Below are 13,452 nucleotides of genomic sequence, written 5' to 3'. Positions count from 1 at the left end.
GGTGGAAGAAGGAGCAGTTTTAAGAGGGAAAACTGATCATCTTGGCTTGGTTGTCCATGATTCTTTGGAGGTGCCAGGTGTTTCTGGTACTCCACTGTGGGGCATGGAGGTAACTGAGTCTGGAGCTCAGAAGAGAGTCAGGGCCGGAAATACTGCTTTGGGAGTTTTGTCTACATGGAACTGTGAAATTGAATAATACACTTGCCAAGGGAGATAATAAAACTATAGCTTTATTTATTATCTTCCAGGAAGCAATTAGATTAAATGCATTTTCAGAAGCTTTTTTTCCTCTCATTTAGGGCCTGATTGCTGAAGAGGGAAAAGATTCTCTTGTAAAAGGTGATGATCCTGAGAAATTTCGAGAAGCTCTCATGAAATTTGAGAAATGCTTTGGCTTAGCCAAACAAGAGAAGTTGGTGACCTATTATTCATGCAGTTATTGGAGAGGACGAGTTCCTTGCCAGGGCTGGCTCTATCTTAGCTCCAACTTTTTGAGTTTCTACTCTTTTTTGTTGGGATCAGAAAGTAAGTGGGTTTTTTGTTATATACCATGACTTTGGGCTTTGGGCCTGGTATACTCCTTGGGTTTTTAAATTATGTGTGTGAGTCAATTGGTTGAATATGCAAAGGTTACTGTCTTAAAGGCAACAAGAACAAATTGGTGAAGAACATAAGTCTCTTGTTGGTTCCCTATTTTCTTCACCAGACTTTGAAATAAGGTTCAAAATGAAGGGAGGGAGAGAAGGGAATGAGTATTTATGAAGCACCTGTTGTCTAGTACGAACTTTTACAGACATCTCATTTGATCCTGTTTTATAGTTGTAGAAACTGAAGCAGAGAGAGGTTAAATGACTTTCCCAGGATCATACAGCAGTAAATGTTAGATTGGAACTCACTTCTGCCTGACTCCATACTCAGTGCTCTTTCCATTCATTATACTACCTAGCCACCTAAAAAGCTAAGAAAAACTAAAATGGAACGGGCTTAAAGATTTTTGAAATTTATAAAAAGGTCATTTCATTGAAACTTTGAGAATGGAAGGAAGAACCTTTCAGCTCTCTCACCTTGGTAGAATTCTTAATCAGGGGCTAGAGTGAAAAGCTCAACTAGACAGTTTTGATTGCATTAGATCTGAGAGGCCTTCATTAAGCACCTACTATATACTATATATATGCCACCTTACTAGCTTCTAGGTACACAAAACCAAAGGGAAACAACTATCCATGCCTTCCAGGGATTATTGTCTTGTGGGGAAAATGCTATATGCACATCTAAGAAAATGCATGATGGTTTGAGGTGTGAGAGAGCCCTAATAGCTGGGTGGAGCAGGAGGCAGACCCATGAAATGATCCTGAAAGGGAGCCAGGGTCTCCAAGATGCAAAGCTATAGTGGAGGGGCTCCATTCTCAGAACGTAGGTATAGCAGCAGAAACCTGTGGTGGACACTTACTAAATGCTGGGTGATTGGCTGGTTGACAGTGGGGTGTTTGGGAAGTAATAATGGGAAAGGCAAGTGAAGAAGTCCATAGATGGAGCTTGAACGAGGTCAAGCCTAAAGCGTCAGCACTCAAGGTGGCCCTGGACAGCCAGTTCCTTGGCAGAGGCCTTGTACAGGTCCAGAGGGTGGCCTGAACCTCGTTGGGAATTTGGTCAATGTTACTAGGATGATACTCAAGACTAGTATGTTATTAGTCTATAGAGACTCTTTAAAGTTACAAGTTGGTTACGCCGGTTTGCTGAAGATGATGTAACCAGCACACTTGATCCAACAACCTCATGTTCTGTAGCTCAGAGAAACGAGATAGGAAGTGCTGCAGAGTAGGAAATTCCTGTGAAAAACTCCCTCTGCCAATAATAACAATAATAATAATAATAATAATAATAATGATGGTCTGCCAGGCAATGGGGTTAAGTGGCTTGCCCAAGGCCACACAGCTAGGTCATTATTAAGTGCCAAGGCTGGATTTGAACTCAGGTCCTCCTGACTCCAGGGCCGGTGCTCTGTCCACTATGCCACCTAGCTGCCTGACAATATTAATGGCTACCATTTCTATAGTGCTTTAAGATTTGCCTCTTTAGCATACATTTTTCTCACTAACCCTGTGAGGTATGTGCTATTATTATTCCCGTTTGAGAAATGATAAGTTAAGTGACTCCTCCAGGATCACATAGCTAACAAGTGACTGAGGAAGGGGGGATTCAAACTCGGTTCTTCCCGACTCTTGAGTCCAGTTCTCTCCCCACTATGCCAAGCAGCCATTGTAGATCAGTTGTTGTTTGTTCATTATTCTTGAATAGGATCAGTGACATCAGGAGGGTGATGTCTTGACTTGCTAATGAATTGGCTTTAAGTAAGGCCAGACTGTGCAAAGTCATCAGCTTCACTCTCTCTTCCTGAGTCATTAGGGTCCAGGGGGGACATAACTCAGGACAACTGGAGACAGCTTGATTAGGCTTGATAAGGCCTTAAGCAGGTCTGTTTGTCTCAGCAGCTATTCAGAAGTTAAAGACTTCTGACTTCTAAGTGAGGCCAAAGATCATAGTTTACCTTCACAAAAGAATAAGTCTGAGAGAAGACCCTCAAGGTTTCAAGACCCTCAAAAAGACCAGAACAAAAACCATTGCTATCTACACTCACTCTGAGACTCTGCACTCAAACGAGGAGCTAGTTTGGCTTGAGCTGGGGCCTATCATTGGCCAGTCAGTGAGAGCCAGAGGAACAGGCCTATTCTCAATCTGTAGCTACTTTGCTAGGTCTGGTTTTAGGACAGTGTCAGAAACTGGACTTGAACCAAGTTTTCCCAACTCAGACTCCAAGGCTGGCTCCCATTCCTTGGCTTCATCCTACCTCGGGTGCTACTTATAAAAAGGTAAAAATAAATGACATAAAAATCTGGTGAAAAGAAGTAATTAAGTTCAATAAGAAAATAGATGGCTGTATACATATATATGTTTTTGATATTTAATTTAAAGTTTTTCTCTGATTACCTCGATTATGTGTTTTTAGCATTTTAACCAATTCTTCATCCTAGAATCTAAACAGCATTTTCTCCACATAGCTGATGACTATTCTAAAAAGTTTGATTAACTAATAAATGTAAGTGAATTATGAGAAATTAATCACATCTTTGCTTAATTCATCTTTGCAGTCAAACTTGTTATTTCCTGGGATGCCATCTCCAAACTTGAAAAAACATCCAATGTCCTTCTCACCGAGAGTATCCATGTGTGTTCCCGGGGGGAAGATTACTACTTTTCAATGTTTTTGCACATTAATGAAACATTCCTTCTCATGGAGCAGCTGGCCAACTATGCTGTAAGAAGACTTTTTGACAAGGAGACATTTGAAAATGATCTAGACCTCAATGATCCTCTTAAAATCACGAAAAGGTAGTAAAAGTCCAATTGCCATTGGTTTCCCTTTTTGTCTGCACCTTTTGAAGTGGGTTCACATCTCACCTCTGTGGAATTTCTGTGTGCTCTTAGACATATCTCTTTTTCTCTCTAGGTCTGAGTTTTCCTACTCTTAATAATGAGTTAGCGTAGGTGGCCCCTAAAGTCCCTCCCAGCGTCAATAATAACTGATGTGATTTAGTTTTTACAATCATCTATGTGGGAAATAAATGACAAGAGTCCATATTATCCTAGCTTGAGCACATTTATCAAGTGATTTGCTCATGATGATGGAGTGTGAATTCCCAATGAAACTGAAATCCAGATCATTTTGCCCTTCCCATCCTATGCTTTCGCTGTTGTGCCATACTGCTTTCTTTGGCACAAGTTGATTGACACACATTAATAACTGGTTTGTGCTACAAAGGTACAGGTGTTCACTGTTCACTTCATTTCTTTGATATACATTTTCATATTTATTCATGTATACTTTCTTCAGAGTTGTGTCTTGTGATGTCATATTTCTGAAATACCATAGCTAGGGAAGGTTGAAGTAGGATCTGCCCTCCAACACCTTATAATCATTTGAGCAACTGTTGCTTTGCTTTTACTTTGAATCACTTAGGGGGGTTTCTCTCAAGGAAGTTTGCATATTTATCTTGACTAAATCTGCAATTCATTCTTAGATAAATGTGTGAGCTATATCTTTTCAATCCTATTGGAGCTGTCCATCTTGTCCTCAAACTTTTATGTTCCTAGGCTAGGGAAGGTTATATATATATATATAAAAGGAACAGGAGAGACCTGTGATTTGACTCCTTGGGATTGTAGGTGTAGAGCCAAGTTTTAGAGGTGGAAAGAACCTTGGAGGGCTCATCTTGCTGAGAAGGAAAACTAAGGCCCAGGGAGGGGAAGTGACCTGTCCAAGGTACTCAAAGGATCAAAGTTTTAAAACTAGAAGAGGCCCCAGAGACCATATAGGTCAAACCTCATTTTACAGAGGAGGAAACTGAGGTGGGGTAGGGGAAGGGACTTGATTAATGTTGCTCAGAGACTGATTGGTCTAGAACTGGAAGTGACTTCAGGGACCATTTGGTTAAAGCCCCTCTTAAGGGAGGGGGAAATGACTTATCCAAAGTCACACAGGCAGTAAGTAGCCTGCTGCTCAGCTTTACTAGCCAGACCAGAATGAATGATTTCAGGGTTGTGTGACTTACAACATAGATTAGACTTGGTGCATTTGTCCCTTTTGTCTCACCCCGAAGTGAGACTTCCTGAAATCTGGAGCTAGAATTTCATTGTGAATCTATCAGTGCTAACTTTTCACATGCCTTTAAAGAATCAAGTCATAGAGATTTGTACTGTACATAAACATTAGTGCTTATTTCTCATCACTAAACTTTAATAAATACTACTTATGTCTTCTTTAGCTGGGGAAAGGTATTCTTAAAGGTCATCTTCAGTTTTTTCTTTTTCTTTTTTGTTTTTAGGTTTTTGCTAGGCAATGGGGTTAAGTGGATTGCCCAAGGCCACACAGCTAGGTCATTATTAAGTGTCTGAGACCGGATTTGAACCCAGGTACTCCTGACTCCAGAGCCGGTGCTTTATCCACTGCGCCACCTAGCCACCCCCTTCAGTTTTTTCTTTCCCTTTTTTCCATTTCAAATGGGATTTGTCAAAAATTCATTTAGCTCTTTAGCCATTGTTTAAAAGGAATGGAACAAATAAGTTTTTTGCTCTGCATAATTTCTCAAGAGTGTCTTTTCAAAATTACATGTTTTTATGAGAATGCTAACTTATTGAAAAGGCATACTCAAAAGACATTTCAAATGAAGGTAAAAATTAATATAATTTGCTCTTAATGTGCATCAGTATAATTTTGAAGCATCTCATCAAATTCTCTCTCTACCTGTGCCAGGAAAATGAGAAAGGAAAAGGGAGTCAGACATTTCCTTTGCCAATGGTATGTCTTGTTTTGTTTTGTTGGTTGGTTGGGTCCTATGAGTCCACTGGTCCAGCTACTGTTGAGTCTTAGAACTGCCTGGAGACAATGAGAGTTGAAGTACCTGGGCCTGGGCTCTCCCAGTCAGAGTGCTTCAGAGGCAGGTCTCTGATCCTAAAGCTGGTCCTTTTGCTGTTCTGCCCCAATTCCTCCTTGCAAGTTTGACTTATTGTTTAATATGCATCCTACCCCACTCCAGTGGCATTGCTATTTGCCAGGTTTTCAGGGGCCCTCAAACAGCTATTTGTCTTTCACATTATTCCTAATTCTCTTTATAAATGAATCAAATGATTGTGTTTATTGGATGACTGTTCCTCCTTCAAGTATGCATTCTCTCGTGTGTGTATTATGTACCTTCAAATTTTGATAAACAGATGTAAAAGATTTTTGATAGCCAGATATTAAAATGCTCTTGAGAAGGTAAGTTGGGGCCATATTTCCTTCTTAGGAGTATAGACTTCTAATAATTCAGCTCCCTAACATAAGATTTCCAACCCAATCACATATTTAAGAGTTTTGAAATGGTTCTTCTCTGAGCCACAACTGGGAGAGATTTTGTTAGAAGGAAGAATGAGAGACCAATCTGGTAGGAAACCGTGGTAATCTTCCCTTGGGGTATCTGAGAAAGAAGAGGCCATTTGGGTTTTTAATAAGTTTTCTTCTTAATGCTATTAGTTGTTCCCTGCTCCTGCCCTTTCCCCTGCCTGTTGTCTGTGAGAGTAGGGAATAATGCCAGAGAAACTGAGTTCAAAATTAAGGCCTCCTGACTCCAACTTTAGTGTCCTAAGTTGTCCTTGACGCCGTGCTCCTTTTGGCTCAGCATTTAATGATGAATATAGCATTGAATCTTAAGATAAATCTTATCCCTAGGAACACTTCTTCCCTGAAAGCTATATTTCTCTATTGGGCAAATAGGGAGTGCCACAGTTCAGAATGCCGAACCTGAAATGAGGAGGACCTGAGTTCAAATGTGACTTCAGACCCTTCCTAGTTGTGTGGCCCTGGACAAGTCACTTCATCCTGGTGTGCCTCAGTTTCTTCATCTGGAAAATGAGCTGGAGAAGGCAATAGCAAACCCCTCCAATATCTTGGCCAAAAATTCCCTAAAGTAGGGTTAGGAAGACTCGGACACAACTGAACATGACTTTTACAATAACAACAATGCTAGCTGTTCTACTTTATTTTTTTGTTCCTAAGTTATCATTTCTTCTTATCACTAAACATTAATAAACTGGGGGTTTATCAGAGCTGAGTTCTAATTCTGATTCTGAAATTAATATAGAGACATGCCCTCAGGCAAGTCCTTTCCCCCTAGCTAGGCTTCAGTTTCTTCTATTGAATGAAGGGATGAATTTGATGGTTTCTAAGGGACTTTCTGCTTCTGAGACTCTTTGGTCCTAATTCTTTTTTTTATTCATTTATTTATTTTTGAATTTTATAATTTTCCCTGTGGTCCTATTCTTAGAATGCATTCCTTTGCCATGTCATTGTTTTATGTGAGTGCATTCTTCTGCACTTCACTGGAAGCTCCCAGAGGGCAAAGATTGTATTTTCAAGTGTCATTCAGAGCTCCAAGTAAAGTAGGGATGAATCAGTACTTTTTGAATGAAGATCCTGTGAATAGAGCATCAGACATTCTCCTGCATAGGTGTAAACCCCTTGAGATCACTGCATTTCATTCCTTAGTCATTCCATAGTTTTCACATTTTGTTCACTCTCTTGCCTATTTTTTAAAGTAGTAATAATAATTGCCTTTAGTAAGCACTTACTAGGTGCTAGGTCCTGTGTCCAGAGCTTTCCATCCATGATCTCATTTGATCTTCATAAAAAAACCCTGGGCGGTAGGTGCCGTTATTATCCCCATTTTATAGATGGGGAAGCTGAGGCAGACGATGGTGAGGTGCCTTTCCTGAGGTCACATAGCGAGGAAATGCATGAGGCTGAATTTGAACTCAGGACTTCCTGACTCCAGGCCCAGTGCTTTCTCTACTGCACTGCTAAACTGCTTTTGAGTTTATCCTCACTCATCTCCACCAGCTGAATCCCGCCCTGCCCTTGATTCTTTTCCTACAGAACAATGGAGAACCTGGCCCACAGTGAGCAGTTCAGTTCATTTTTCAGGCTTCCCAAAGAAGAGAACCTGAAAGAAGTGCACGAATGTCTCTTGCGGGTACCAGCCAGCCATCTAAGCCTTCATGGGAGGATGTGTGTTTTTGAAAACTACATCTGCTTTGCCAGTCACGATGTTAGTCTCTGCAGTGTAGTCCTTCCCCTAAGAGAGGTAAGATGGTAGAGGCCTTTCATGGGCCAATGGATGTTTGTCTTTCTGCTCCCCTTTCTCATTTAATTTCTATATTTAAGTTCATCATTGTGGTATAGAATAACTGGCCAATTAAAAACTCAGTAACTCGAGTCCAGTGCTCTCTGCACATGGTAGGGGCATGCTTATTCCCTTTTCTAAAGATTGCGAGATGTACCTCCATGGTGGGGGGGGGGAGTGAGGTCCTAAAAAGAACTTGTCATAGTGTGAGATCAGATTGGCTCGAGTACTTGTTTAGGCACTGGATGGTCAAGAGGCAGGTCAAATGCCCACGAGTTAAGAGTCTTTTTCTCCCACCCAGTCTGGGCAATTCAAGAACAGAGAGACTAGGCCAAGAAACCAGAGCTTGGTGGATCTTGCCAGCATCAGACCCCAAACATTTCTTAAGTCCCAGGCATTGCACTAGGCAGTGAGGACACAGTTACCCAAAAGATGAAGCAGTCTTTGTTTTCAAGAAGCTTGCATTATTTCACAGGAAGACATATCCCTATAAAATGAAAGAGTAACCCCCATCAGGCTGTAAGAGACAGAGAGAAGGAAGGAGTACATTCAAGCCCAAGTGAAGGGGGAGTTCACCAAATGGCATCTTTTTGTCACCATATCTTATAGAGCAGAAAAACTTCTTCATCAAGAAATAAAATGGCTTGGCCTAAGGTTATATGTATCATGTTATATATTGAGGTTTCAATACCAGGGTCCATCCTTGTACTGCAGAACCAAGAGACCACTCCCTTCAAGGCTTTGTGTGAAAAATAAGGGGGCACAAAATGACTCAGATTTGTCCTTTTCTCTTTAGGTCCTTGCTGTCGATAAGACAGATGACTCTAACCAATCAGTTGTCATTAGCATCAAAGGAAAGAAAGCCTTTCGATTCTCTGATGTCAGAGACTTTGAGCAGCTTGTAACAAGACTAAAACTTTTGTGTGGAGCAACTTCCAGTCCACAGCAGGATGTTAGCACTGAGGTAATAATTACAGAGCAATTATCATTCTTTTCTGGGCTCTGTGGAGTGATGCTTCCTCCTTCCCAAAGTAATCATGATGATTGTGGTGGTGGTGGTGGTGATGGTGGTAGTGGTGGGAAGAGAAAGAGGAAGGGGAGAGGTGGGGGAGGAGGAGCAGCAGTAAGAGTAGGAGTAGCAGTAGCAGCAGCAGGACGAGTAGTAGTAGTAGAAGAGAAGTGGTAGTGGTTGGATTAAGTGACATGGATCTAGGACTTTATGGGCATCTAGGTGGTGCTTCAGTCAATAGAGTACCAGGCCTGGAGTCAGGAAGACTCATTTTCATGAATTCAAATCAGACCTCAGACATTTACTAGAAAAGTCACTTCACCCTGTGTCCCTCAATTTCATCATGTGTAAAATAAGCTGGAGAAGGAAAAGGCAAATCATTCCAGTATCTCTGCCAAGAAAACCCCAAATGGGATCACAAAGAGTCAGACACAACTGAAAAATAATTGAACAGCAAAAATAGTGCTTTAAGACTTGTAGTCACTTTTTGTGTTGGTCCTAACAATCCCGAGAGGTAGGTACTATTGTTAATTCCATTTTGCAGATGAGAAAATGATGCTTAGGAAGTTTCAGTGACATGTCTGGGGGACAACACAGTATCTGAGACAAGATTTGACTCTAGTTCCTCAAATTCCAAATCTGGCGGTCTACCCACTCCACCACTCTGCCTCTCAGTAACAGAATCTTTTATCTTCAAAGCTATACCTACAGAAACATAGTTTTTAATAGTTGGATGAATTTGTGATCCCATCAGTATGATCATTCCCTCCAACAGTGCAGATTACAGTCCACCCATGCCTTCAGTTAGTCAATCATCAAGTCCTTTATTAAGCCCCTCCAATATGCCTGGTGATTTGCCAGGTTTCTGAGGGAAATAGAGCCAGTTACAAATCCTCTTGAAAGACATTCCCATCAGAGCTGCTCTTCTCCTACGTGCCAGGGTGTTGTGCTAGAGCCTCTCTTCCTACTGGTTCCCCCTTGCTCTTTTTTTTTAGGTTTTTGCAAGGCAAATGGGGTTAAGTGGCTTGCCCAAGGCCACACAGCTAGGTAATTATTAAGTGTCTGAGACCGAATTTGAACTCAGGTACTCCTGACTCCAGGGTGGTGCTTTATCCACTACGCTACCTCTAGCCACCCTTCCCCTTGCTCTTAACACATCACTCCCCCTGCCTCTGCTTTTCTGATCCTCTAGCTAACTCCCTGACATTCTGTCAAGGAACTAGGAAGTTCAGAAGCCTAAAGAGTTGGGGCAAAGGACACTGGGAGGGAGCAAGTCCTGAATTCAGTTTGTACATGCTGAGTTTGAGATATCTGTAGAGCATTTGTTTTCATAGAGAAAATGGATATATCTCAGCAGGAGGTCTAGGGACAGATAGTGGATCTCTCAGCAGATCCTAGATCATCTTCCCAGAGATGATAATAGAACCAACCCTTGGGAGCTGATGAGGTCCCAAAGGAGATAACACAGAGCAATGATCTTGCACCTGGGATCTGTGAACTTTTGTTGTTGTTGTTTAAAATTGTTTGATAACCGGGTTTCAGTCAAATTGATTTTTCTTTTGTAACCTAATGTATTTTATTTTCTTCATTTAAAAACATTATTCGGAGAATAGGTTTCACTAGACGACTCAAGGGGTTCATGATGCAGAAAAGATCTAGAGCCCCTGGTCAAAAAGAAGGGGGACAAGGACAGAGCCTCAGGGCCGCCCATCATTAGATAGCTTGACCTGGCCGAGGAAGTAGCAAAGAGGACTAAGGAGTGGTCAGGAGAGAGCACTAGTCCCCAAACTTAGAGGAGAGAAGAATCAAGAAGAAAGAAACCAGAGCATCAAAAGCTACGTAGAGGGGGAAAGGATGAAAATCGAGAAAAGGCCACTAGATTTGACAACTCAGATATGGCCCTGGTAACTTTGAAGAGTACAGTTTGAGAGGAATGATAAGATTGGAAGCCAGACTGGGAGAATTTAGAAGAGAATGAGAGTAGAGGACGTAGAGGCCTCAATTTTCAATTCAAGATGTTTATCCAAGAAGGGGGAGGAAGGAAATAAGATGATAGCTAGTGGACATGTTCAGATCAAGTGAGGATTTTTTTCAAGGTTGAGGAAGAAACATTTTTCTCCAGGATGCATGGTTCATTCACCTCCACAGAATTTTCTCTACCATGCCATAAAAGCAGGAAGCTCACTCTTACCCCAGAACTAAGTCTCACTTTGGAAGTAGGTGGTGCAGTGGATAGAGCACTGTCCTTGGAGTCAGGAGAACAGGAATTCAAATCCAACCTCAGAGACATGTCACTTACTAGCTGGGTGATCTTGGGCAAGTCACTTCATCCTGATTGCCTTGCATCCAGGATCAGCTCCAGTCATCTTGATCCATATCTGGCCATGGATGGCTCCAGAGGAGAAAGTGAGGCTCTTGACTTAACACAGCCCCCTCCCCCTCACTCACATCCAATTTGTGTGCTCATCATGGCCTCACCTCCCTAAAGTTGTGGTCTTCTTCCAGGATGAAAGAAAAACATCACCCTCCAGGCTCTGCAGACTCTCCCTCTGTTTGGTTGGTTCCTCCAATTTAAGGAAGAGGCCCCAGACCAGCCAACCATGTCTTGGTCCCCCTCCTGGCTGCACTACTGACTTGGTTATCTCCTTACCCCATCCTTCTCAGCTCCTTTTTGTGTGTTTTACCTGAAGGAAAGCTTCATGAGGGCAGAGAATGGCTTTGATGGTGCTTGTATTTGGGTCCACAGAGCCTGGCACATTGTGAGCAATATTATATAAATGTTCCTTATCATAGAGGTACTTAATGTAAATAGACTTGGTTGACTTGACAGGCTCGTTTGGAAGCAGTATTTGAAGGGTTCATAGAATGGAGATAAAAAGAGGGGCAAATTGCTGGAGAAGCTGGGAGTAGATGGAATTTGGGGGTACCTGTCAAGGGACTTTTCTTGGAAAGGAAGAGCTTCATCTCCATCTGAAACTTGAGTGGAGAAGATAATGGAGAAAGATGTCAGATTAAAGTGAGGAGACAAGGGAGTTCTCAACAAGTTGGCTCAATTTTTTTCAGTGAAATATAAAATGAAGTCTTCAACTGAGGTCAGAGGCTTGAAGAGAGATGAGGTTCTCTCTGGAGAATGGCAGAGAAAATCAATTAGAGAGGAATAGACTATTTGCCTTGTTAAAGCCAGGGTCATATAACATAATTTTGTGGTGGACCTAGTCTACCCAGTGTCAGAATTTTTCTCCATGTGTTCAGCAACATATGAACTGGGAATAATTCAGGATTGGTGTTTGGCAAGACATGGTCAGTGACAGGGCAAAGGAATCAGGACTAGACAATAGTAGAGATCAGTTGGTTTACCTTGGTGGAGGGACAGGAGTGAAGAGGGAAATCAAGATAGGAAAGGAAGGACAGAATAGCCAGTCCCAGCAGTGATGTGGCCTGGTAGAGAATTAAGGGTTGGAAGAATAGAGGTCACTATGAGCCTGAAGAACAGGGTTAAAGGTTAAAAGATGAAATAGTAAAGGATAAGGAATTTCAGAGTTGGTTAACATAGAAATGGACCACTTATGGTTGATGGCAAGGTCCATGATGTGACCGATTCTGAGGGTACCTGAGGAGTAGGTCAGAGAAAATATGAATAGTGTGAAAACCAAAAGTTGGAACGTTTGAAGGGACATTCTTATGAAAGCCAAAGTCCCTCTTAGTTTAAAGGCAAGAAATGAGGAAGAGGGAAGAACTGTGTCAGGCTCTGAAAACTTTGCTGAAGTGTTTATTGAGTTCAATTTAACTTAGGTTTGCAATTTTAGGAGAGCACTTAGGAAAACTGCTGGTCCCCCACCAGCATTTCTCCGTTTAGGGAACACTGCCATCAGGTGGCCCAAATGCTAAGCTGAATGAGAACCTTGATTTTTCTGCTTTTTATTTACAGTTGTATTCCATGCTAAAATGGAATGACATATAACATTTAAAATCAATAATTATTATCGAGTAATAGTTTTAAAGAAATAAATCAGGTCTTCATGGCAGTTTAGAATCCCGCAAGAAATGTGATTAAAAATGCCTCCTACTCTTTACCTAGCAATCCCACTGCTTGGCTTATGTCAGTGGGAAGTCAGAGACAAAAGCACAGGGCCTCACTCTTTGTGGTAGCAAAAAAATAGGTGTACCTCCATCAAAGAATAGCAAAAACCCCCAAAACTTTATTTAATGAATGTAACAATATGATTATGTCATAAGAAATTATCAATTTGAGGAACTCAGAGATACAAACTGATGCAGAGGGAAATACATGGAGCCTGAAGAATAATATACTCAGTGAGTACAGCAATGGAATTGAAAAGATCTCTACCAGGAAGTTAAACTCTGAATAAGTGAAAAACCAGTGTGAGTCCCAGAGAAGAGACAGTGAAATCTGTGGCTGAGAGAGAGGGAACTCATAGGTCACAATGGTGTATATGTTGTTAGACTGGATCACCATCACGAATTTGTGCTTAATCAGTTTTCTTTGTCATGAGGGAGGTTTCAGTCTGGGGTGAGGAAAAGAGTCCCTCACCCCTGACATGACCACAACAGGAGGACAAAAGATATTAATGAAACATCTAAAAAAATCAACTGGCTTAGCTTTTCCTAACCTGATCATTATTCCAGTATCATAAGCCTAGTGACATATCTAACTCTTGGTTAGAATTTTCTTTTCTTTCTCATCTTGCATTCTGCTTTGTCCCAGTA

At 41.5% G+C, this 13,452-nt stretch overlaps 1 protein-coding gene across 4 annotated transcripts in view; it reads left to right on the top strand.

Moving 5' to 3' along the window:
* The window catches only part of TBC1D8B (TBC1 domain family member 8B), a 97,768-nt gene that overhangs the window by 44,621 nt on the left and 39,695 nt on the right, over positions 1 to 13,452 (top strand). For all 4 annotated transcript variants that reach the window (XM_074207623.1, XM_074207622.1, XM_074207621.1 and 1 more), the window contains 4 exons: positions 300 to 525; positions 3,150 to 3,390; positions 7,469 to 7,676; positions 8,512 to 8,679. In XM_074207623.1, coding sequence (XP_074063724.1) covers positions 300 to 525; positions 3,150 to 3,390; positions 7,469 to 7,676; positions 8,512 to 8,679 — 843 coding nt within the window. The remainder of the gene's footprint in view (positions 1 to 299; positions 526 to 3,149; positions 3,391 to 7,468; positions 7,677 to 8,511; positions 8,680 to 13,452) is intronic.

The sequence above is a fragment of the Macrotis lagotis genome, chromosome X (assembly GCF_037893015.1).
Source record: "Macrotis lagotis isolate mMagLag1 chromosome X, bilby.v1.9.chrom.fasta, whole genome shotgun sequence".
NCBI classification, from domain to species: Eukaryota; Metazoa; Chordata; class Mammalia; order Peramelemorphia; family Peramelidae; genus Macrotis; species Macrotis lagotis.
Note: the sequence above shows the minus strand (reverse complement) of the source record. Positions and strands in the feature narration are given on the sequence as shown.